General features: G+C 33.7%; 1 protein-coding gene across 4 annotated transcripts in view; it reads left to right on the forward strand.

Annotated features, from left to right (window-relative positions):
* Positions 1-9,147: 9,147 nt before the first annotated feature.
* Positions 9,148-25,236, forward strand: part of cfap20dc (CFAP20 domain containing) — a 50,753-nt gene continuing 34,664 nt past the window's right edge. For 2 of the 4 annotated variants that reach the window (NM_001431150.1, NM_001110023.2), the window contains exons 1-10: positions 9,148-9,514; positions 9,619-9,708; positions 10,259-10,352; positions 11,810-11,882; positions 12,173-12,287; positions 14,026-14,179; positions 15,539-15,676; positions 22,725-22,904; positions 23,116-23,229; positions 23,876-24,007. In NM_001431150.1, coding sequence (NP_001418079.1) covers positions 9,494-9,514; positions 9,619-9,708; positions 10,259-10,352; positions 11,810-11,882; positions 12,173-12,287; positions 14,026-14,179; positions 15,539-15,676; positions 22,725-22,904; positions 23,116-23,229; positions 23,876-24,007 — 1,111 coding nt within the window. In that variant the 5' untranslated portion in view covers positions 9,148-9,493. The remainder of the gene's footprint in view (positions 9,515-9,618; positions 9,709-10,258; positions 10,353-11,809; positions 11,883-12,172; positions 12,288-14,025; positions 14,180-15,538; positions 15,677-22,724; positions 22,905-23,115; positions 23,230-23,875; positions 24,008-25,236) is intronic. The other 2 variants (XM_073953017.1, XM_073953018.1) reach the window with 1 other exon arrangement.

The following is a 25,236-nucleotide window of genomic DNA, read 5'->3' on the forward strand; positions in this document are numbered from 1 at the left end:
GAATAAGCATATTACAAATTAATGGAATTTCACAAAGAAGCATTAACCGCCGGAAAAAAATGAGCTTTTATCTCGTGCTTTTAATCTGAATTTAGAACAAAGACAAATCAATATGAGCAAATCACATGCCATATTAAACAGAGTATCCTGATTATCATCCCTACTTTAACACATCTAGACATATCTGGGTCGTTTTTGATGAAGAAGAACAATGTATGCTTGATGAAACAGAAGAGATGTGATGTCAAAGAACTTACTAGTTAGCACTACTGAAGGCTTCAGGACTGGTTTTCTTTTATAACATCTTCCAACTGAATTACACCCACAAATATGTGAAATTAATTTTATTATGAATCAATCTTGTTTTTATATTCTTTATTTCCTATTCTGACTACTCATTGACCACATGCATTTGAAATAAAGAGGTGCAATGTGTTTTATTGAACACTTGTGTAGGTCTACCTGAAGTAAAAAGAGTCTACTTTACAGTTCTTCTTACAGTTTTATCGTGCCAGTGGCATGTTTTCTATCTATTTTCATTTAACTGAATTAAGAATCAAATAAAGTGCTAAAATGAATTGCAATGAGAGCTTGCAAATCTGCCAGTTGAGACATAATTGTTTAGATAAAAGTGTCTACCCTGCATTTTGTCATAATTAATGCCTAATTAATATATAAAAAATAATAATAACTAATAATAACTAATTTATAAATATAATAACCTATCAAAAGAATAACCTCATGTTTTCACCCCAAATCATAACATCTATTTACAGTTTTTTTTTAATGTAATGTTAATTGTCTCCCCTCGTTTTTCCAATCACAATGGGGTATATTCACACAGACTTGTAATTTCAGTCAGCCAGCCCGTGGGCTTCCGGTTAATTGTTATCCCAAACAAAATCGCCGCATTTAGGATCTGATTTCTTTAAAAACAAGTGATCTTCACTTCCTGGCCTAGATACGATATAAAGAGGATATCAGACCAAACAAGAAGCACTGCATTAAATTATATTTTTTCCACGCCATGTCTTTAAAATATGGAAATTAATTTTACCCCTGTAGAAAAATCCAGCTTAAACCAGCCTAGGCTGGTTGGCTGGTTTTAGCTGGTCGACCAGGCTGGTTTTAGAGGGGTTTTTGCCATTTCCAGGCTGGTTTCCAGCCATTTCCAGCCTGGTCTTAGCTGGTCAGGATGGGAGATGACCAGCTAAAACCAGCCAACCAGCCTAGGCTGGTTTAAGCTGGATTTTTCAGTAGGGACCCCAGTATTTTAAATAGAATTTTGGCGCTAGCCTGCTGCTTGTGACGGCGGCTGGGTTTAAACGATCTTTTGTCTGTTTTTATGCTATAACAGCCAAATGGATGCTTAAATCTACTCAACCAATTATATTTGAGTTACATTACAACATCGATGCTGTAAAAGGAACCTTATGAAATTGAAAATAATCACATCTGGCTGAAAAACACTAGCTGTGCAAATAGCCCATTTGAATATGTAATGTTTGATAAAATGGTTCTAAAGCATGTAAATACAATTTTTCTCAGCTTATCTTTTTTTTTAAAAAAAAAACATGTAACTTTGAAATATTACTTTGTGTCCCATGTTTTATACCATAGGCTATATATTATAGCCTTTATACCACTTTGAATGCTACAGCATATACTATTATTGACTAAAGTTATAAATTCTGTAGGACACTTTAGTTTTTTACCACATTAAACTGTTTTATAGTGTGATATACCCAGTAGAAAAATACAGTATATGTAATTTATTTTAAATGATCTAATGATCTTATCTAAGATATAATACATAACTTAGTTTTTATTTTTAAAGCTTTGGTTGGTAAATTACCACAGTAAGTTATATATCTAGTTTGTGGGTACTGTATACTGATCAAACACTTACAATATCAGATCAGCAGATATACTCTTACTTAAAATGCCACTATTCCATTCAGTTGAGAATGTCTTCTCTTCACCATTAAACGCTTATAGCACTGCATTCATAACTTAATGTGATATGTTGATAAAGCAATGGACAGATGGATTTCAGGGACAAATTCATCGAAAGATTCAAACACGGAAGGCAAGAGTCGATACTTGATGGCAGTTTAAATCATGTATGTGATGTCATTTAATACTGCTACAGTACAGTACAAATCAATAAAACAAGATGTTAATTAAATAACTTACATTTTAGACATCTGCTCCAGCAAAAGCAACGCGGATAACTGATGTACCGAATCACTAATTGCTGTTTACTTCCTGAGTCTATTGGAAGTGAATAGGTGGTAGCGAATCGGTTGGTTGGTTGAATCAACTGGCCTACTTAAAAGTCCTATTTTTTAAATGGCATTTTTGTCGCCACCTATTGTTTTAGTTATGTAACATACTGATTTATTTCCTGCTATACTACAATTTTTTTAAAAAAACGTAAAATAATTCCAGCTGGATACCTATTAATACAAATATAAAACCAATAAAAATATACCTCAAAAGACTTTTAGGTCAGGAACATATGTATTTAGATTTTCATAGCTTAGCTAATTAAAGGAAACTTCCACACCTCAATCAGAAATATGAGACAGTGATTAATTGTTCAAAGGGACTTGTTTCCCTGTCGAGCCTTACTGTCAGTGAATAATTTGCAGTTTATTAGCAGCTTGTTTACATGTGCATTGAGCAGACTGTACATAACACCATCAAGGGACGGACAATCTGAAATAGTTTTACGGCACAATTATTTCTCTATAATTGGTTTACTTGGGGAAAAGGCTGATAAATGTATACTTGGGAAAGATTTCAAGCTGTTGCCACACAAAGAAATCTCGAGTTTTCTGTCACATTTCCATGACACTAAAATTATATTAAATTATGTTAAAATGTATAAGTCAAAGGTTGCTAAAGTCATTCTCTAGAGCAGTAACAATATTTTAAAGTCAATGCTATATAGTTGACATATGCAGCTGAACTCTGAGAGATGTATTTAAGTAGATTTTACCTGGCCTGTAGCCATGGTGGATTCGGGTGGTTCAAAAGACCTAACCTGACTGACAAAGGTCCAGAATTTGTCCCATGCATGAGCTCACTTCTTGTATTTTGACTGCTATACCATCAAAAAAATTGTGAAAATAACTTATCGAAGAAGGCTTTAAGACCGAGAAGAATCAGCGATGTCATCTTTCTTCTTGTTGTTAAATAGAAAAAACATTTGAACTTTTATTCTAAATCTTGGATCTTATTCTTTAAAGAAAAAATGACCAATAAAAAAAAATAATACAAGTAAATTTTAAAGCATATAAAAGTTCATTTTAATACTAACTAGGCTATTAGCATATATATGTATACATATAATACATTTTCTTTTTTTATATACATTTATATGTGATATTTTTCCAAGCTTTAACAAAACATTTTTTTTTACAATCGAGGTTGTATTTTTCCCCCGTTTTTTAAACCTTGCCACCGAAATCAATTAACAAACATTCATTCATTCATTCATTTTCTTTTCGGCTTAGTCCCCTTATTAATCTGGGGTCACCACAGCAGAATGAACCGTCAACTTATCCAGCACGATTTTATGCAACAGATGCCCTTCCAGTCGCAACCCATCTCTGGGACACATCCACACACACTCATTCACACTCATACACTACGGACAATTTAGCTTACCCAATTCATCTGTACCCCATGTCTTTGGACTGTGGGAGAAACCGGAGCACCCGGAGGAAACCCACGCGAACGCAGGGAGAACATGCAAAATCCACAGAGATACGCCAACTGACCCAGCCAAGGCTCGAACCAGCGACCTTCTAGCTGTGTGGCGGCAGCACTACCAACTGTGCCACTGCGACGCTGAATTAATAAACAATTAAAATTTAATTAAAACAGGAATAGAATAAAATGTAGCAATATGGAAAATCAAATAAATAATTAAATAATTGTTAAAAATTAAAATTAAACTTTACTATGTACTGTTTATACTTTTCTATTTCATATTTCATCAAAAAGTGTGGTTATGATGGCCACCCGACAAGCTAATCCAGGAATAAATAGTGCTTAAAATGTCACTAAAATTCAGTATTTAGACTATAAATACTTTAAATAGAAAATGAGGAGAAAATTACTGCAAAAAATGTCCACTTTTTGAGAAAAAAAACACCATTTCACCAGGCTGGATACTGGCCTGATTATGCTATCGCAACAGACAATTCAGCTTAAAAGAATACAAAATACGGGGTTAATTTGTTATCATTGCCTTGTCTGAAAACAATACATTGATACATACATACAGTTCTAACCAGTAATAAACTCAATAGAGATAGTCCATCCTTCAGAGAACCATAAAAAGCATTTCAGCTTTATCAAAAGATTAAAATTAGCCATAGAATACAGCAAATACAGCATTAGTGCTCTCCGGAGGTATTGACATGCACTTTGTATATATTGATAATAATAAGAACTGAAAGATTTTTGCATAGTAGACATTTTTCTCTTCCAGCAGTTTATATTAAAAATCACTTTATTAAGTGCATTGGGTAAAATGCCATTTTTAAGTCATTATTTGAGTAATACTTGCAGAAATTCATTACAGAACACAAAACTCAACATTATATAAACACATCTCCACCAAAACAAAGTGATAATTCAGTCAGCGCACAGGTGTTTATTTCATATGCAGTGAATTAACACAGGCAACGATAGCAATTATAGGTGTGTGCTTTACTATGAGCCCTATGAAAATGTTAATACGAACAGTGCAAATGTATTAAGACAGAAGATGATGTAAATGTCTGCTTGCATCCAAGGCGCTAAAAAAGGCATTTCTTTTAGATATGAAACGACAGCTCAGTGGTCGCCTATTGCCGTGGGGATTAGAAAAAACTGGGGTAATAATTTTCAATATTCAACAGATTGCCTGCATTCATTATAAAGAGGCACCCTTTGTGGTTCTGAATAGTGTTGTTAGCTTATTGATTGTGTCAGTCTATTCAGGTATGTTCTAAGCTGCCATCAAATTACATATTTGACCTTCAGTGACAATGGCCTTAATTTACATTGCTTAGTAATAGACTTATTAAAAACCTTCCAAAATCCAATTTGGGAAGCAGTTTGCAGTTGCTGCATCATTAGTATTGAAATGCATGTAAAGAGCTACCATCTGCTCAAAGTAGTTAAACCTTTGTCACACACAAATGCAAGACACGCTTCTCTCTCTCCAAATTATCATGGCTAGAAACCCAACAGATAGCATTTCTTTTTTTTTTCCGCATGTTGCACTATGAATACTAATTCTCTGTTGGTGTGGAGTCATGGGGTAAAATGCTGAAAGTTTAATCTTTGACTTACCAGAAGGCATGCATCTGACATTCAGCATTCAACAATGATGAATGATTCACAATGTACTTTAAGCAGTCGAAGAAGAGTCGAAGGTGTTGAAAGATTTTTGGGGGAAGATGCTTTTTTTAACTGTCGCAATTGCACTGTCATTCAAAATTCTCTAGAATACAGTACTTTCTGTCTTTACGTTCAAGACATTCTGCAAAAGTGAAAAGGGGCTGATTAACCATGACAGCTGCTTCATATGAATTCCCATTAATTAAACAGTAAGCAAAGGTCACGATACCAGGCCCGGATTGGCTAATCGGGAGGACCGGGAGAATTCCCGGTGGGCCGGTCCGTTTTTTGGCCGCGAGGTCCGGTGTCCCTAGCTCCAGAATCTGTTGCTCTCAGCAGTCACACTTTTTAAATGTATTTATTTACTTGACCACAGCCTTTTTATTCATTATTTCCTTTCTGTAATCACCTGTTGTGGTCCAGCGGTTAGCACTTCAGTCAATTACGCCGCGGACCCGGGTTTGATCCTTGACAGAGCAATTTATTGTTTTCATTTTTATTGTTAAGAAATATAATACTGTTAGGGTTGTTGAACATTTGAAGTTCTAAAGCAGCTGTTTTCTCAAAAAAAAAAAAAAAAAGACGTGATAGTGTCATTAGAAACAGATTTGGAAATGACTTTGTTTTAATATAGTCAGTTGTGAACTGAGGTGGGCCGGTCTAAGGCTTGAAACTCCAGAGCTGAAAAGGTGTCCCACTCCGGCCCTGCACAATACCATGGAAAGCCCAAGATCAGGCTATATGGTTTTATGTTGTGGTGTCCCATTTGGTTTAACTTTACAAATGTGATATACCTAAAGGAGCTATTTATATTGGCTAATCCTTTTTCTTTCTTTCTTTCTTTCTTTCTTTCTTTCTTTCTTTCTTTTTCTTTCTTTCTTTCTTTCTTTCTTTCTTTCTTTCTTTCTTTCTTTATTTATTGATTTATTGATTTATTAATTGATTGTCTTTTCTTTTTTTTTTCTTTTTCTGAGAGTTTGTACCCCCTGCAGGTCAAAAGGTCTATAAATAGGAAGGTGGCTGGTTGGAGGTGTGGCTGACTGGGAGTACACAGCTTTTTGACCTTGAGTTGGAGCATTTCGTTTGTTTTGCAGTCCAACTTGTATTTGTTTGTTTATCTAAATAATTATCTGTTTATTTATTTTTCTTTTTTTTTTTTGACTTTGTTGAATTCCTAAAGTTATATAAAGTTCAAGTTACATATACTTTTAGTCAAACAGCAATTCATTTTTATTTTACTGGAAATGACAGGCTTCTCCCAAAACATATTAAGGCAATGTACGAGAGGCATTATTATATTACACATAATCCTAATTCTATTTGTATACCCCTTCACCTTGGTCCTTGAAACAGAGTGAGAAGGGGAAGAGCTTCAAAATTTAACCCTAAGAAATGGGACAGCACAACAACACCTGCACATTTCATCATCGCGATCTCTTGCTTCATATGATATTGACGACCGAGAAAAACAAAAGATGATATTGACCACTGTCACTGCTGTAGTTATTACAGTTACGTTACTTTTTATGTTTATCTTCAAGAAATCACTGAAGGCATATATTATGTTATCATAATGATATAATTTGGCAATGAGATCGTAACTGTACTCTGCATTTACACCAGAGTCATATTCATGTGTTAATTGTGAAACCGGCGTAACAGTCTTTTATGTGGAGGTGCCTCATGCAGTGAGTTTTGCAAGTCGACAAAACAAAGTTTAAATAATATGATGGTGATCTTATTTAGAATAAGCATGGCTCCTGATAGAGTATTTGTATGAAGGAAACAGGAGGGATGATGATTCAGGGAGGGGGTCAAAGAAAACACACAACAGATTATTTTATGAAACATATTTTTGTATTCTATAGAATTGTCTAGAGAATTTTATTTAAATGAAATTAATATTTATGTAAAAAATTTCTTAAATTATCATAGCATCACTCTAATTGTGTCTTTAGATTGTTTTTCAGTTACATTAAGGATTCATTTCTGTTATTTATTTAGAATAATAGTTATATAATAACAATACTGTTATTTAGTTGTGTGTGTGTATGTTTTTATTTTTATACATATACATATATATATATATACATAATATATATATATATATATATATATATATATATATATATATATATATATATATATATATATATATATATATATATATAATTTTTTATAAAAGATATAGAATTATTTATATTATAGATATATTTTCTTTTTTTATTAATGAATTTATTTTTGAGGGGGAACTGTGCCCCAGTAGAGCTTTATGTCTAGCAACACCCCTGCTGACAGGGTATTCGAGTGTAATCGAGTGACAGAATGTTGTGGGACTGCTATCCAGGAGTTATTATTATGGATTATAGATCGCAAAATTTAGTGGGGTTTTAGTTTAGTGCGTTTCTAAAAAGCATGACGAAAATACACACACGGTTATAAATGTATTAAAACACATGTTTGTTTGTTGTAAAAATTTGTAATAATGATTTAAAAAATACAAATTTGTAGGTCTTCATATATATTTATTAAATATATGTATATAATGTACATCATGATGCTGAATGTTAGTGCATATTCATGGTTAATGTGTGTGTAGTATAATTTCATTAAATGCAATATAGCATATTGAAGAAAAAAAAAAGTAATTTCCTGCTATGTCACTGTAAATGTGTACATTTCTTTCGTTTGCTTACAGAAGATTACCAGACTGTTTTGTAGGTGTGATAACAGTCTTTAATCTAAAAGCCAATTCAGACTTCTGGTGAAAAAAATATAGTAGAAATATTTAAATGCAACAAAATAAATAAAAGATGGAAGTTGTAGCCTAAAGGTTTATATGTAAAAAACTGAATCAGCTTCTTTCTACATGTGGTAATTATACAGTGCTCAGCATATAAGTACACCCCTCACAAATTTTTAATACAAAGCTATAATATTTGAGACTATAAAGATTAGTCAGTATACTGAAGCAAAATCTGGAGCTTATCTAACAAAATTAAACTTATGATTACAGTCCAAAATCATATATGTTGTTATAGGAAAATACTAAATACTTATTTTAAGAAAGAGAAAAAATGCAAAAAAAAAAAAAAGTTTTGTTAAAATTGTGCAGGTTGTAATATATTTTATAATTGTTTCCTTGAATTTAATTGAATTATCTTTCAATTTCTAAATATGACTAAAATATTATTTTAATTAATAAATATGTTTAATAAATCGTTTTTGTTTTTGTGCACCAAAAAACACTGCCTATATTACTGAGAAATTGATAAAATGTTCATTTTCAAAATGGGGTGTACTCAATTATGCTGAGCACTGCAACAGTGTTAACAGTTTAATCATGCAAAGTTCTGTAAACAATTCTTCCAAATTAGCATTATTATTTATCATTATTACAATTGGTCAGTGAAAACATTGACATTTTGTTGTGAATAAGTTATAAATGTTGTAAACAAGCACCTTAATGCAAAAACAAAGAAATGCCATAAGTAGTTTACAGAATAAACAAATCCAGAAAATCTGACCATTTTTAAGTGGTATTTGTTTTCCATAGCTGTAATGTGGGTCCTGTATAGTCATGTAAATAAAGAGAGTAAATAAAAATTAATCTTAAAAATTAATTATGTGTAACAATGAAATATAAACTCATAAAAACAATTATACGACGTTCTTTTAATCTTATTCTTATAATATTCTTCTTCATACCCGCATTACAGGTTAGCACAGCCTGAAACAGACTGTCGCCACAGTTATAGCGTCCCGTTGCCATAGAAACGACCTGCCGCTGCACTTGCTTGTGTTTTTTCTCTCTAGCTAACCAGCTAACGTTAACTATCTGTCTAAATTAGTAAGTAAAGAAGCGCTTTTACAACTTCTTCAAGACTCTACAGATCTAACATAGACGACTGATGTTCGTATTGCTGGATGAACGTGGTTAAAATGTTTTGCGCTCGTCCATGCAGCAAATAATAGCTGATGTGGTTTGTATAACCGTCATTGTGTGCAACAGTGGCTATGAATCATCTTTTGCTCGATCTGAATACGACAGAAATAAAGTGACCTTCACTATTCAAACTAAATCTTTTGAAGCATGTTCAGGAACGATTACCAGGTAGGCTAAAGTAAGCACAGAACACATTCATTAACAGGCACTTCTTCTTTTCGGTGTTTTCATAGTGTGTGTGCGTGCGCGCACGCGTGCGTGTGTGTGTGTAGGGTGGTCTCACGGTTGACATCTTCAGTGCACAAGGAAAAGATCCTGTGGCAAAATGGAAACTATATGGCCGGAAACCTTCAATAACTAAAGTATGTGTGTTTCAATAATGACAGCTTTTTGCATTAACGAAAAAGGAAATTGTTTTCAACTCAGAAAATAAATGCAAAATATTTCGACATAAATGTCAATGTAATTATATGTGCTGTGCATATTTTACTCTACCTTAAAAAGCAGTTTAAAAAAAGTCAACATGTGTTCTGTGAAGCGTATCCTTTTTTTCCTGAGAAATAATGGTGAAATTTATTTAGTTATTTATTTTTGCAAGACTCTGAGGCATATCCCTAAAGTTGGCCTTCATAAAAAGAAAAGAAAAGAAGAGTATTCACTGGAGGAAAAAAGGCATCATTTCATACAGATGTTGTTTGCGTGGCAGAGTCTCTCCTGTAAATAATCTCAGAGTGAATTGGAGAATGGTCTTCATTTTATATAAGATAACACAAGTAGCAGCACTAAACCAATGCCACAAAAGCACCCAGTATATTGCTTGTATCTTCGACAATAAAGAATCTGCAGAAATCCATCAGCCTTCTGAAAAGGAGGAATATTACTTTTTATTGATTATTTTCTGTACTTTAACAGGTGTTTGATAAAGAAGTGAAGGGTTTCGTGTACAGTCTTGAAGGCAACAGTCAAACACACAAGATGCAGTTACCTAAGGACAGCAAGATGACTCGTGAGTGCTGTTTAAACAGAATAAATCAGACACATCACAGGGCTCTTGGGCTTCGAGGTTCTTCAATGTCATCTGCGGGTCCATTACAATGTTTTAACATATAAGAAACCTTTACCTTGGACAAAGGTTTTAAAGAGGACATTAAACAGAACTATTACTATTTTAGATTTTTTAACAAAACTTTATGCATAAACACAACTACCAAACACATATTATTAGCACTTTTATAGTTGGTTATTTGTGTTACTGCAATAATCAACATTGTAAAAAAAACCTGTAAATTAATTTGTGTTTTTTTAATGCTTTTGAATTGCATTATAAAACCATAATCTTTTGTTGAAGTTGAAAAGTAAAAAAAAAAGTGACTTGTATTGACCTTATTAATGGCGATATATTGTCTGGGTTGGTGTTGTAAATTATTAGTAAACTAAAAGTACCGTTTCTGTTATTTTACAGAATATATTATAGATATTATTATGAATGAAAGGTTAATCACGAAGAACTGAACCTGTTAATTAAAAGTCCGCCCAAGAACTCCTTGGCTCGATACTCTCAAATCTGATACCAACATGAGCATGCGCAAATTCAAAGAAGTGTTCATTAATAGAACTGTGCGGAGAGCATTGATTCCATAGAATGACCAAAAATCGACCTTGATTGAACAAATAAGTGAATTAAAATAAAATTCTATAACATAAGAAGCTAAATACAGACATCTAAAAATACGGAGGATCTTAAAATAAATTATCTTGAAGTAAAATTTGTAGCTACAATCTATATTTCAAATATTAAAATTATATTTTTTGTTAGTTATTAAAAAAACAATATACTTATAAGACTTTCTCCTGAAGAAAAAATATTATCAGACATACTGTGAAAATTTCCCTTGTTAAACATCATTTAATGATAATAATGCGAAATATTTAAAAGAGAAAAACTATTCAAAGAGGGTTTAATAATTCTGATTGCAATTGTGTGCGTATGTGGTTCGAGCCTTAGCTGGGTCAGTTGGCATTTCTGTGTGGAGTTTGCATGTTCTCCCTGCGTTTGTGTGGGTTTCCTCCGCATGCTCCGGTTTCCCTCACAGTCCAAAAATATGCGGTACAAGTGAATTGGGTAGACTAAAATGTCCGTAGTGTATGTGTGTGAATGAGTATATATGGATGTTTCCCAGAGATCAGTTGTAACTGAAAGGGCATCCATTGCATAATACAAATGCTGGATACATTGGCAGTTCATTCCACTGTGGCGACCCCAGATTATTAAAGGGACCAAGCCAAAAAGAATATGTATATAAAGACAAATCCAATTGATTAGTCAATCACAAAAACATGTTGCTGGATGTAGATTGATGGACTAATCACCATTTATAGATTTCTGTTTATGTAGATTTATAGATGTCTGATGTCTGTATATCTCTTTCGCATCCTCTAATCTCATGCTTTTTGTTCCTACAGTTGGTCTGATTCAGAAGTTTCTGATTCTACAGGTCAACATACCATTGGGAAAAGACTTTTCAGCTGAGTTTCTGTAAGTGCCACCATTGTTTTAATTAATTTAAATTAGCCTCATTGTTAAAAGTTTCCATCCGACCTCAAGCTACTGAAATCTTGATGAGCTGCTATAGCGTAGTTGACATTCAGAGAAAGTGTAGAGAATTTATTACCATAGAGGGTGAATTAATTCACACGTTCACGCATGCAGATGCCACTCCTACACCTTCCTCTACACATACACACATATACAAGAACATGGTTAAAAATCTTTCTGTCTGCTTCATAGAGAAAGCTTTTAGTTATCTTTTCAATGCTGTCTTCTAGAGTGACTGATGAGGAGCATCTAAAGAGGAGACTCTACTTGTCGACTGTTCATAAAGAGCTCTCTGCAACTCCTTTGCATGCGAGAATACCTCTAACATGCCACAACCGCGATACTGTAAGTCTAGATGAACATCAACAACAGTGGAGATCAAAATCAGAGAAACACCTGCATATGGTTCCTTCACTAGGTTCATCACCCAATCAGACATTCATTTTTTTTTATGCAGGGCAATGAACCCTGTCACACAGTAAAATGTGTAAAGCAGTTTCTTAAAGCTGAAAACATTAAAATATTGAAATGGCATTTCAGAGTCCTGTTATGAACCTTAATGAAAATATCTGGATGTGTGTGAGAGATTAGTGATGCCTTGTAAGAGACTAGTGATATCTGTGAGAGACTAGGCTGCGTTCCAGTCCAATTGTTTAGGGCCTTCACCCTCTAACTTCCCTCCATCTTGTCCCCTCAGATGTACGCCATTGATTACGTCACATAAGTGTCCACTGCTGGCAAATATCTGAATGTTTATCAATGGAATGCCCCAACCCCTTGAGCACTTGGGAAATACAATGTTGTGACATCACAATCGCATCGTATTCTGGGACATATAAGTGCTGGAGTGGACAAATGAAGCTGATTCACTCCCTTGGTAGAAACTAGTGATGTCTGTGAGAGGCTATGTCTGTAACTGCTATAACCTTCAGAAATTTCAGTTGTAATCTGTCTCTGGAGTGCTTTGGTAATTCTGAACCCTTAATTGCTGCTTGCAGCTAACATTCATATAATTTATGAATTTGCTCTTCAGTGTTTGGACTCTCAGTAATGATTTCAAACCACACTGAACTGAGCTAAACTGAACTGAACTTAAACAGTAAAAACTAAACTACCCTGATCCAGTTACTATGACCATTTATGTGAAGCTGCTTTGACACAATCTACATCGTAAAAACGCTATACAAATAAAGATGAATTGAATTGAATTGAATTTTAGTTGTACATTTTGTTTGTTTTACAGTCCTTACTGTTTTATAAATATTATAAAATATATATACAGTTGAAGTCAGAATTATTAGCCCTCCTGAATTAATAGCACCCAGTATATTTTTCCTCCATTTTCCTTTTAACCGAAAGATTTTTTTCAACACATTTCTGAACATAATAGTTTTAATAATCTCTAATAACTGATTTCTTTTTTTTTGCCATATTTTTTGCTATGATGACAGTAAATAATATGTTACCAGATAATTTCCAGCACACTATAGTATTCAGCCTAAAGTGCAGTTTAAAGGTTTAACTAGGTTAATTAGGCAAGTTAGGTGATAAGGCAAATCGTTTTATAACAGTGTTCTGTTCTGGTATAGACAATTGAAAAAAAAATGCTTAAGTGGGTCAATAATATTGACCTTAAAATGGCTTTAAAAAATTAAAAACTGCTTTTATTTTAGACAAAATAAAACAATTATGGCTTTCAGAAGAAACAATATTATTGGAAAAATTAATTAATATTTAAAATAGAAAAGAAAAATCACTGTATATATATCAACTGTACATATAAATATATATATTTTTTATAAATATTTTTTTAATTTAATTTTATTATTATTATTTTTTATTTTGTTATTTTATAAAACACTTAGCATAGTAAGTAAGTCCCAACTAAAAAAATCAAATTTGGAATGATGAAGATTATATTATTTCTGTTTATGAATTTTTCTCTTTTTTGATCTCCTCTGTACAGTGTACAGTATGTAGTCTGCATATGAGCAGCTCGGAGACATACTTTGTGAAATGACCACAAAAATAAGCCAAAACTTTTGTTGTTAAGGTGTGATAAGGTAGTAGTTTCTGTGTGCAGTGGTGTAATCTGTGTATCGATCTGGACTCGCTCACCGCTGTGATATTCAGAGGGACGCGCTTCTTGTCTCTGGATGGCATCATCATCTCCGCCTGCTGTAAAGTTCGCCGCATCTTCACCATGAAGAATGAACCTGCAGACTTCACAGATCGAGGTTAGGGGAAAATTGGTCCTGCAATGTGTGGGCCACTTTTTAAAACAACTATTCTACATAAAATGGTTATTTTCATGAATAGGGTACACTTTAGTCTCACATTACTTTAATTAGAGCATTAGAGGCTTGTTTTTAGTGAGGTAATTAGATTTGTTAGATAAACTATGATCTAATATTAGAAACATAATATTTGGCTGCAGCCTACTTTTTATGCAAACTGTTACTTTGTGATTGTGCTTTTATTAATAATAATTAAAAAAATGTAATCAGCAAATCCATAAAATTGTGTTTTAAAAAATAATAATTTTGTATTACAACCAACCTAATGTTTAGCCGTGTCCCACATTTTGTGTGCAAACCTGTTACTGCATGATTTTCTCCCTTTAGAAATGTAGAAATAAATTAATAAATCCATAAAATTGTTACTCCTTAGAAAGAAAGTCATTTTCTGCAGCATGGTAAATGAAAAAATCTCATTTCATTTTCTCAAAGATTGTATTATTGACTGCATTTGTCAAGCTCAGCCATTCAAACCTGTAGTTACTAAATGAAAAAAAAAAAAAAAATCAGGATTTTGCCATATTTTTTTGTATTACCATAAATGTAATGTTTAGCAGTGCCCTACATTTTGTGTGCAAACATATGACTGTGTGATATTGCTCCTGTTACAAAAAAAAGAATAATAATTTTTTTTATGAACTGGGATTCCTAAGAAATAAAATCATTTGCTGCAGCACGATAAAGGCAAAAATCCCATTACATTTGCTCAGACTGTAATATTGACTGCATTTATCAAGCTCAGCCAAAATGGTAGTTATTGTATATATTTTTTATAATTTATATATATTATTGCTTATTGAAAAAAATAATTGCTTTATAAAAACAAAACAAATAATAAGCTAAATAATAAGCAATATGAAAAAAGAACAATCCATTTAAAACACTTAATATTAAAATAACATAATATCATATAATATCATATTTAAAGAATGTATTTATATTATGTTATAAAATAATATATGTTTAGTATTGATGATATCATTTTTGTAAATTCTTATCTTATAAAGTTATCTAATATTTATTTGTACTGTATTACATACTGTTTAACTGTAAAAACACTGACAACAAACTTCACATCGAACACAAAAGCTTATATAATATTTTGTTTTACCCTGGTTGAAAGTCTAAAAGTTAAGCACCTACTTTCACTGACCCCATGTAGAAGTAGATCAACAATTCACAGAAGGTGCCTCAATATTTTATTTTTGACATTTTAGCCTAGAAGTTTCTTGACTTGGTGAAGCACCTTCCTGACACTCTTTTTCGTTGCCTGAAAACATTGTACTTTTCATATTTTAGAAATAAGAACTGGTCCAAAAGAAGAGATTCCCAGGAGCTGCCAGTTTCCTTGTGAAGTTCAGCATGTCAGCCAACTGGTGAACATGAAAACTCTGGGACAAACTGATGGAAAAAGTGAATCTTCAAATGGAGAGACCGGTCAGTCCACATTCTAGTATTCCATTTCTTTTTTTTTTTAGTCTTGTGAGTTTAGTCTTCAGTCCTGTGTAAAAGTTTTTGTTGACTAGAAATCCTCAGTTATTTGAGAAATTACATAATTATTGCACTTTACCATAGGCAAAAATCTTGAGAACGTGAAGTTAAATTGTACTTTACCATGTTTATATTCTAAATTAACAAAACATAACAAAACATATAAAATCAAAACACATTCGATATTATGAAAACTAATAAAACTCAAAGGTTGAATATGTGAATAATTTCTAGTTTTTAAATATGAACAGCAATAATTAATTAATTAATTTTCTTTTCGGCTTAGTCCGATTATTAATCTACGGTCACCACAGCGGAACGAACCACCAACTTATCCAACATTTGTTTTACACAGCAGTTACCCTTCCAGCTGCAACCCATCTCTGGGAAACATCCATGCACATTTATTCAAACTCATACCCTATGGACAATTTAGCTTACTAAATTGTGGGGGAAACCAGAGCACCTGGAGGAAACCCATGCGGACACAGGGAGAACATGCAAACTCCACACAGAAATGCCAACTGACCCAGCTGAGGCTCAAACCAGCGACCTTCTTGCTGTGAGGCGACAGCACTACCTACTGTGCCACTGCATCACCTTTAATAGCGATGATCCCAAATTATATTCATCAACTAGAGTTTATGGTACAAAGATTGTCTAAATTCATTTATTCAACAACCACAATCACAATAAATAAATGCATAAATAACCAAAACAAACGAATTAATAAATAAATAAAAATAAATAAATAAATAAATAGCAAAAAAATATATATTAGTGTTTGGATTTATGACAGGTTTTCAAATATTTAGTATGCAAATGAGGGCAGTAATTAATAATGACAAAACATAATATATCTGTATTTTTGTGAATTTCTATTATTATGTGTTTTTATTGTGCCAGTTTAGTAATGCATGAAATCTCTTTTTTAATAAGTGATTTATTGAATCGTTTGTTTACATGACTGAATCACTGAATCGTTGACTCAAATGACTCTAATCATTAATTGTGTAAACGAAGCACAGCAGTGGTGGGACACACAAATGGTATGCTCTGGCTTTGTTTGGAAGTATTATCATTAGCGATACAGAAAAGTAGATGTGTCTATAATATATAATAACTTGCCTGATATTAATATTACTTGTTAAACTGTTGTATACAATCAAATTTGCTCTGATATTTGGGGAAAATGCCACACTTTTGTGTCATGATACTACTACACACTGCTATATTTCCCATATTACAACTATATATCATATTACAATATTTAAAAGAAAATGACTTTCATAAATCAAATTCAACTTTTATTTGTGACATACAGAGTGATACACAGTATGATATGCAGTGAAATGCTTACACAACCACTCATGGCCTTAAAATAATAACAAAAAATATATAATAATAACAGTAGAATATAAATTGTGGAGAAATAGAAGTTATGCAATAGAAACTAAAAGCAAATATTAAAATATTCAAAGACTGTCTATGGCAGCCTAAAGATGTCTCTCATATGTAGAATGAAATTACATGCATTGCTCAGGTGTGAGTGTTTCCACAGACTTCAACAGAGAGTAAAAACTTCATGGTTCTGTGGGTTTTGTCTTTCCAAACTGGTCTTTATTTGTATTCTCTATTGGACTCAAATCAGGTGATTGGGTGGGCCATTCTACAGCTTGATTTTCTTTCTCTGAAACAATTTGAGAGTTTCCTTGACTGTTTTGGATCATTGTCTTGCTGAAATGTCCACTATGGTTTTATCTTAATCATCATGATAATGTAGGTGTTGGACTGAAGCAGCTAATATGAATTTACACTGACGAAGGGCAGAGAGTTGCTGAAAAACTACTGGGAGATTTTAGCTGCTGTCTGGGCTTTCACTGCCCTTTTATAGCTCCCTTTTGTCATTTGTTCAAAACTGTTTTCCTGTGTCATTTCATTTTATTACTGTAACGACGGGGGTGACACACACAACTGGAGGTAAGATCCAATATGCAGGTTTATTCAATGTCAAGCAAGCAATGGTCAAATCCAACCCAAGCTCATTCTGGAAACATAGCCCCGTGGACGTTTCTTGAGACCGCAATTTACGTGACCGGAGGTACGTACGGACACGTTTAGTTTTTAGTTTTGTTTTTGGTGTGGCGCCACTCCGCTCCTCCTCTTCGCGCTCGGCGGCCGACGGCTCGCCTCCGAGTGGAGGGCTTTCCCGATGCAACCAGTTTGTCCGCTTAGCTTACAGCGTTGCATCGGCGGAGCGGAGGCCCCGGAGGAGGAGCTGGCCGAGGGGACGACGACCGGGATCAAGTCCGGGGAACAGCGGTTCCAGAAATCAGGTAAGACGAAAAACGGAATCCGAAAAATAAGGGCGGGAACGCGGCGGGATCCGAAAATTTGGTCATAATCGAAGACGAGGGCTTTTGCTTTTTTTTCTTTTTTTCTGAACGGCTTTTGCAAACCGTCGCTCGGGTTTAGGGAAGAAGGAGGAGGAGGAGGGTGGCCGGGTCGGTTCTTTCGCGCGAGAACAGCGCGGGCGCGAACGGCGCACGCTCCCGAGAGACGCCCGAGATGCGAAGAAGCGCGCACAGCGGCCTTTCGCGGATCCGTGAAAACAAAAAACGCTCGAATACGTATAACGGATAAACAAGGCTAAGGTCTAAACACGGGAAACAAGACAAGGAGAAACACGTTGTAATGTCACTGATAGCAAACAAGACTCGGCCCACTGGAAAGGTGAATGAGTGGCTTAAGTAATGAGTGCAATCAGTCTCTGACAAGGCTCAGGTGGTGAGAATGTAATCAGTCTACATGAGTGAGCATGTGTGAGTGTGAACGGAGAGCATGTATGAATATGTAGTCCAAGAGAAGGCGGAAGTGTAGTCCATGGATATTGTGTGAGAACCAGCGATCTCTGGAGAATGATCGCTGGTTATCTTGACAATTACACACAACTTGATTTGTAAACTATTTAGATTTGTTTTCTTTGCATACATGAATTTTTTGGATGTTTTCAAAATTGCAAGTAAACGGCACCTAAATATGTTTTTTGAGAAAAATGATGACATGTCGAGTACTTACTTCCCCAACTGTAAAAGCATAAAATATATAACAGAGATATCTGTATAAACAAAAACATAGTAGTGTTTCTAACAAAGTGCCTGGTGGATACAAGAGGAAAAAGTGTATCCTATATCTTAAATTATAGGTTCATCCTAACTGCATTCTACTTTGAGATGTTTTTTACCATTTTCTATAAAGAACAATTGCGATATTATCACAGACTATAAATGCAGCACACTCCAAATTCAACTGCTTTACTCTTCGACATTGATTTCTATTAATAGTCTTACAATTCTTTTTGAGTGTCTAACTGAACGGAGTCATAAAGTTCAGTGCTTTTCTCCAGTTCTTTGCTAAACAGAAGGTCAGACCCCTCAGCACAAGTCTCCTGCTATTTGCTGTCTGTTAGTTTGCTGACAAGAGACACCTCTTGCCAAGAGAGCTCTAATCATCTCTCTTTAGTCACATACCTGTCCACCGTGCCAGCCCAGTGAGACCTTCATAGCTGTTCTTACGCTTTTTATTTATCCAGACATCTGTTGGCCTCATCTCATAGTGCCAGACTGCTGTCATCTCACTGTAAGCTTCACCAAAAAACACTCAAACATTGTCCTAGCGATATATAAATACAAAGAAGAGGTCAATCACTAACAAGAAGTGTTGGACGGTAATGAGATCACATAAATGTTTCTACATATGCACATATTGCACCAAAAGACGCAGTGTCTCGTTCTATATTAATCATTTTTTATCCTCGGTTTCATCACCTAGCAACAGTGTATCAAAACACTGTGTGTGTGTGTATGAAACTGTAGCTTTCAGCCTTGGATCCTGAGCTGGCTGTTATACTGAAATGACAAATGGCAGTATTTTGTGTTTTGTTTCCAGGTTGCCATGACCTTAACACTGCTTCATCTTGCGGCATCGCGCTAAATAACAATTGAAAATATGCCAGTTCCAAACCAACAGATGGCAAGGGCCTCATGATTGCAAGGATTATGAATTTGAAAGCAGTCGCTTTGTAATAGAGAATGTCGTGATATTGTTAGTCTAAATTCAAATGATATTGCTTGAGTGATTTAACACTTAATCGCTTTGTTTGGCACTTTGAATCGGGCCACAACAAACTTTACCTCTGAATAGAAATCCTGCTTGACTTATTTTAAAGTTAAGGACGTTACAAAAGCAAACTATTCATGAATGTTCGCCTATCTCCTGATGCATTTTAATGTAATGCCTGGCTTATAAAATAAATAATTCCATAAATTGATTCAGTGAAGAAGTTGAAAGATTGCTTTTTTGTGACCTAGAATGTTGGACAGGACTCTCAGTCCGATTTGAGCACCAGAAAGAACTATTTTATAAAATACAACAGGGAAAATAAGTATTGAACACATAATTTTTTTTCCTGGAAATAATATTTCTAAAGGAGCTGTTGACATGGAATTGAACCAGATTTTGGTAAAAACCCAAACAATACAAAAATAAAAATAAAACAAGACCAAAAACAATCTGAAAAATGGGTTATGTGTAATAACAATGGAACGACACAAGTAAAGTACTAAAATACTGAAACATATTTATTACTTTATATAAAAGGCTGTTTTGAGAGTGTAGGCTCATACATTGCTCAGGTGTGAGTTTTTCAACAGAGTGTAAAAATCTTGATTGGTTCTGAGGGTCTTGTCTATCAAATCTGATCTTTATTTTGTATTTTCTATTGAATTCAAGTCAGGTGATTGGCTGGGCCATTCTACAGCTTGATTTTCTTTCTCTGAAAGCATTTGAGAGTTTCCCTGGCTGTGTTTTGGATCATTTTCTTGCTGAAACGTCCAGCCTGGTTTCATCTTAATCATCCTGATAATGTAGGTGTTGGACTGAACCAGCTAATATTAATTTACACTAACGAAGGGATGAGGGTTGCTGAATAACTACTGAGAGATTTTGGCTGCTGTCTGGGCTTTCACTGCCTTTTTATACCTCCCTTTCTTCATGTGTTCAATACAATTTCCCTGCGTCGTTTCTTTTTATTACGCGTAACTTCATTTGTAACCTAACTAGATTTGTTTTTTGTGCATATATGTATTTCTTTGGTTGTTAAAATCAGGTGACAATTTTAAGTCAACAGCACCTATGTGTTCAATACTTCAATACTTTCCCCGCTGTATAATACAGTGCTCTTAGTGAATTGTATTCAAACCCAAACTAATAAAAAAATAAATAAAAGAAACACAGTTGCTCATGTTTATGTGGCTAAAAAGTAACACAAAACTTTATAAATCAGTGAGGTAATTAATTAAATGCAAATAAATATTAGTTTTATTGTGCTATTTAAAGTCTTCATTTTATGAACAAACTCTGTATGTGGAGCAAAACATACTGTATAATGTAAAGATGTACAGTTGAAAAATGATTAGCTATCCTGTTAAATTTTTATTATTATTTAATATTCCAAGTGCTGCTTAAAGAAGAAACTTTTTTTAACACATTGTTAAACATAATAGTTTTAATAATTAATTTCTAATAACTCATTTCTTTTGTCTTTGTAATGATGACAGAGTTTTGACAAGTTTTTTTTGCAAGATACTAATTTTAAGCTTAAAATGCATTTTAACCCTTTAATTGCCTGCTCTATACCAAGTGGTTGACAATATTTTCACTGTTCTAAATATAATGACTGTTAAAGTTATTTAAAGAATGACTGTTTCAATAATGGCTCACACACGCAGCATTGTTGGTTTACAAGAAAATTCAACAAACATATTCCTGTTGCACTAATGCACATAATTTTGGCTTTATTGTAAAAACAACAACAACAACAACAACAACAACAAAAGAACATTTAAAAGCAAACAAACAAAAAAAAAAACATGTTAATTGAGAATCTGAAATATTTTATGACCTGCTTCAAAAAATAAATAGGATTTAGTGTTCAAAAATGTTTTCTTTTTAATATTTTTTAAAATAAATTGGTCTTACACATCATATTTTCATATTTTTCTTATCAGATGTATTTATTCCAGTATTTTTAACTTGTTTTAATATGTTTTAACATGTTTTCTTTTAATGATTTCTTTTACTTGTTTTCTCTTATTGTAAAGCACTTTATGACTTAATGTCTGGGAAATGTGCTATGTAAATAAACCTTTACATACTTACCTACCTTTACTTACCCTTACCATAAACCGACATATCAACCATTTGGTAGAGGTTGATATTTTAGAAATTATGGGATGTGTTGACAAACAAACTGTGTTGTTAACTAGTGGCATTAGGAGTTAAGAAATGCAATCCATTTTTTTTCTTGGTGGGGCAATTAAAGGGTTAAATGCTTAACTAATTATGTTAACTAGGCAAGTTGGTTTATTAAGTCACTGGATAACAATAAAAAAAAATAATAATTTCTTACGGGTTTTAATAATTACTAATTATTTTTAAAAATAAATAAAAGCTGATTTTATTCCAGCTAAATTAAAAGAAACAAGCCGAACTCTATAATAGGACATACTGTGGAAAAGTCTTTCAAAAAAGAATTTGAAAAAGAATAAAACATTTCATTACATTTTACAGTAACTCTTTAGAATAATGATCCATTAGTCAATGTATTAACTAACTTAATTTGAGTAATCTTGTAAAGCATTGAATAATCATAGTTCAACATTTACTAAGGCGTTGTTAAATTCCAAAGTTGTGCTTGTTAACATTAGTTATTGAGCTTTTAACATGAAGTAACATGAATAAATACCATAGTTAATGCATAACTAATTGTTTGTTCATCTTAATAAATACATAAACTAATGGAATATTATTTTAAAGCGTTACCAAATTAACTGTATACAGGCAACAAATAAACTACCCTCAGAAAACATTTTGTTAACTAATGTATGTTAATGAAGTAAAGCTTTCGTAAGTGTTTTGTATGTATGTGTTCTAGAAGACACCAGTGGCATCAAGGCATCCATCACCAAAGGTCCTACACCTCGAGACTCATCCCATATTGCTTTCGGGTCTAAGGTTATCGGACCTCCTCCGCTTACCGCCAGGAAGAGCAGCACATCTGCAAACACAAAAGAAGAAAGATTCAAGTCTGAACTAAGTCTCAACATACCGTCAGGTAAACACACATACAAAAAGTTTCTTGACAACCCTTGCTGTTCTTCTAAACTTGCTCTGAATAGGATTGAGTCTGGTGATTACTGCATTGGTGAGTGCTAGCTAGTCTCTGCTACAGTAAAAAAATCATTAAGAGTACACTGAGAAGTTGATATTTGTAGAGTGGGAAATGAATATTTTAGTGCTGTATTACTGTATGTTTCCAAATATAGGTCGAAGTGAAAAAGTACAGCCAAGACCACCACTCGAAAAACCATCTGCTGAACGAACGAGCTCTAGGAGACCTCAGAGGATCCACAATACGAAGAGAGAAAAATCCTGCACAGGTGCCTTTAATATATTAGATTATACAGACTTTTGGGGTTGGTTCCATTTTTTTAAGGAAAGGAAGTCTCTTATGCTCACCACTGCTGCACTGATTTGATCACAAATACTGAAATTTATAATAACTGCTTTAAAGTGTCATTTATTTATGTGGTGGCTGAATTTTATTGTTACTGTTAATCTTTAATTTAATTATTATCATTTTTATAAAAGATGAAACCATGGTCATTTTTTTCAGGATTCTTTGATCAATAGGAAGTTCAAACATTAGTCAAAATAGAAAATATGTGATTTGATTAAATTAGCGTGTGCTTGCTGAATAAAAGCTTCATTTCTGTACAAAAAATAGCCCAATTTTCTGAACGAGATATATATAAAGGAGGGGATTGAATTATACAAATTATACAAATTTTTTTAGCTTTAAGTGGCATTTAGAAGACCACTTTTCAAGTTGCTCTGTGTTGATATTTTGCATTTGCCATTTAAAGTCAGAACTAGTTTCTTAGAAATGTTAATCAGACAGATGATACCTTCTCTAGAGATTCATTCCACAAATTCTCTTGAAATTAGTTCCTTGTTGACTTTTGAAGTCTGCTGCAAACTACAAAGTCACTGTATTTTATTTTGGTCTCATATGTACTCTCTAAGATAAAGAAGGTGGCAAAATTAGCCTGAACCCAGAGGGATCTGAGCTTCAAGGAAAAAATGCAGTATCGTCACTACAAACTCTGGGCTTGGACTTAACGGTAGAAGATAAATTAACTGATCCGATTCTACAAGGTGAGTAATTATGTTCCTTCTATGTTATAGTGGGCACTTAAACTGCTGGTCTGACCTCACACCTCAATCAGGTGTGCAAATCTTGCTGGTCATTCTCGCTATGGCAACCATCTTAACTTTTAGTATTACAAGTATATTAAAACCACAGTAACACAGTTAAAGTTAAGTCACAAGAAATCATTCAAAAATGCTTATTTAGTGCACTTTTTAAAGAAATGCTGTATTATTTCAACCCAAAGTTCTATAAAATATGGAGAAACTCAATGGTTGGGCAACAACTCAGCATTTTTAGAGTGTAAGTAATTAGCATTATTATACAAGTTGAAAACTGTATATTTTAGTAGATATATTTTCAATATTTTAGTGGAAACCATAATACATTGAAGATTCTTTAATAAACAACCATCAAGAACACTCTTAATACTGTATTGTGAAATCCTAGCAACAGCTCCAACATAATAAAACAAGTTTTAAACTTACGTGATTTAAAATGATACAGAAAATGTATTCATTCATTCATTCATTCTGCTTCGGCTTAGTTTCTTTATTCATCAGGGGTCGTCACAGCAGAATGAACCGCTATCTTATCCAGCATATGTTTTACCCAGAAATTCCAACTGACCCAGCCAGGACTTAAACCAGCAACCTTCTTGCTGTGAGGCAACAGTGCCTACCACTGAGCTGCCATGTTGGTAAAAAAGTGAATTAATAATATTTGTTTAAACTATAATTTACCATGCTATAAAGAGTATTTTTTACGGAGAAGCAAAGCCATGCTGTCATGTGTGTCTTTTTAAATGCAAATGAGCTACTGCTGCCTGCCTCTTTCTTTAAGAGGGTGGAGCTTTTATGACTCATGCTTTGGTAACTTTGACAGCAACAAACGAAATGTCTGCATGTGGTTTAAAGCTTTGTTGGGTTAAACTACTGATATTCAGTACGGCTTTATGATCACACGTTCATTCATTCATTCATTCATTCATTCATTTTTTTTCCGGCTTAGTCCGCTTATTAATCAGGTGTCGCCACAGCGGAATGAACCGCCAACTTATCCAGCACATGTTTTAGGCAGAGGATGCCCTTCCAGCCGCAAACCAACACTGGGAAACACCGATACACTCTTGCACACACCCACATACACTATGGCTAATTAGCTTATTCAATTCACCTGTACCGCATGTCTTTGGACTGTGAGGGAAACCCGGAGGAAATCCACGCTTACACAGGGA

The sequence above is a fragment of the Danio rerio genome, chromosome 6, assembly GCF_049306965.1.
Source record: "Danio rerio strain Tuebingen ecotype United States chromosome 6, GRCz12tu, whole genome shotgun sequence".
NCBI classification, from domain to species: Eukaryota; Metazoa; Chordata; class Actinopteri; order Cypriniformes; family Danionidae; genus Danio; species Danio rerio.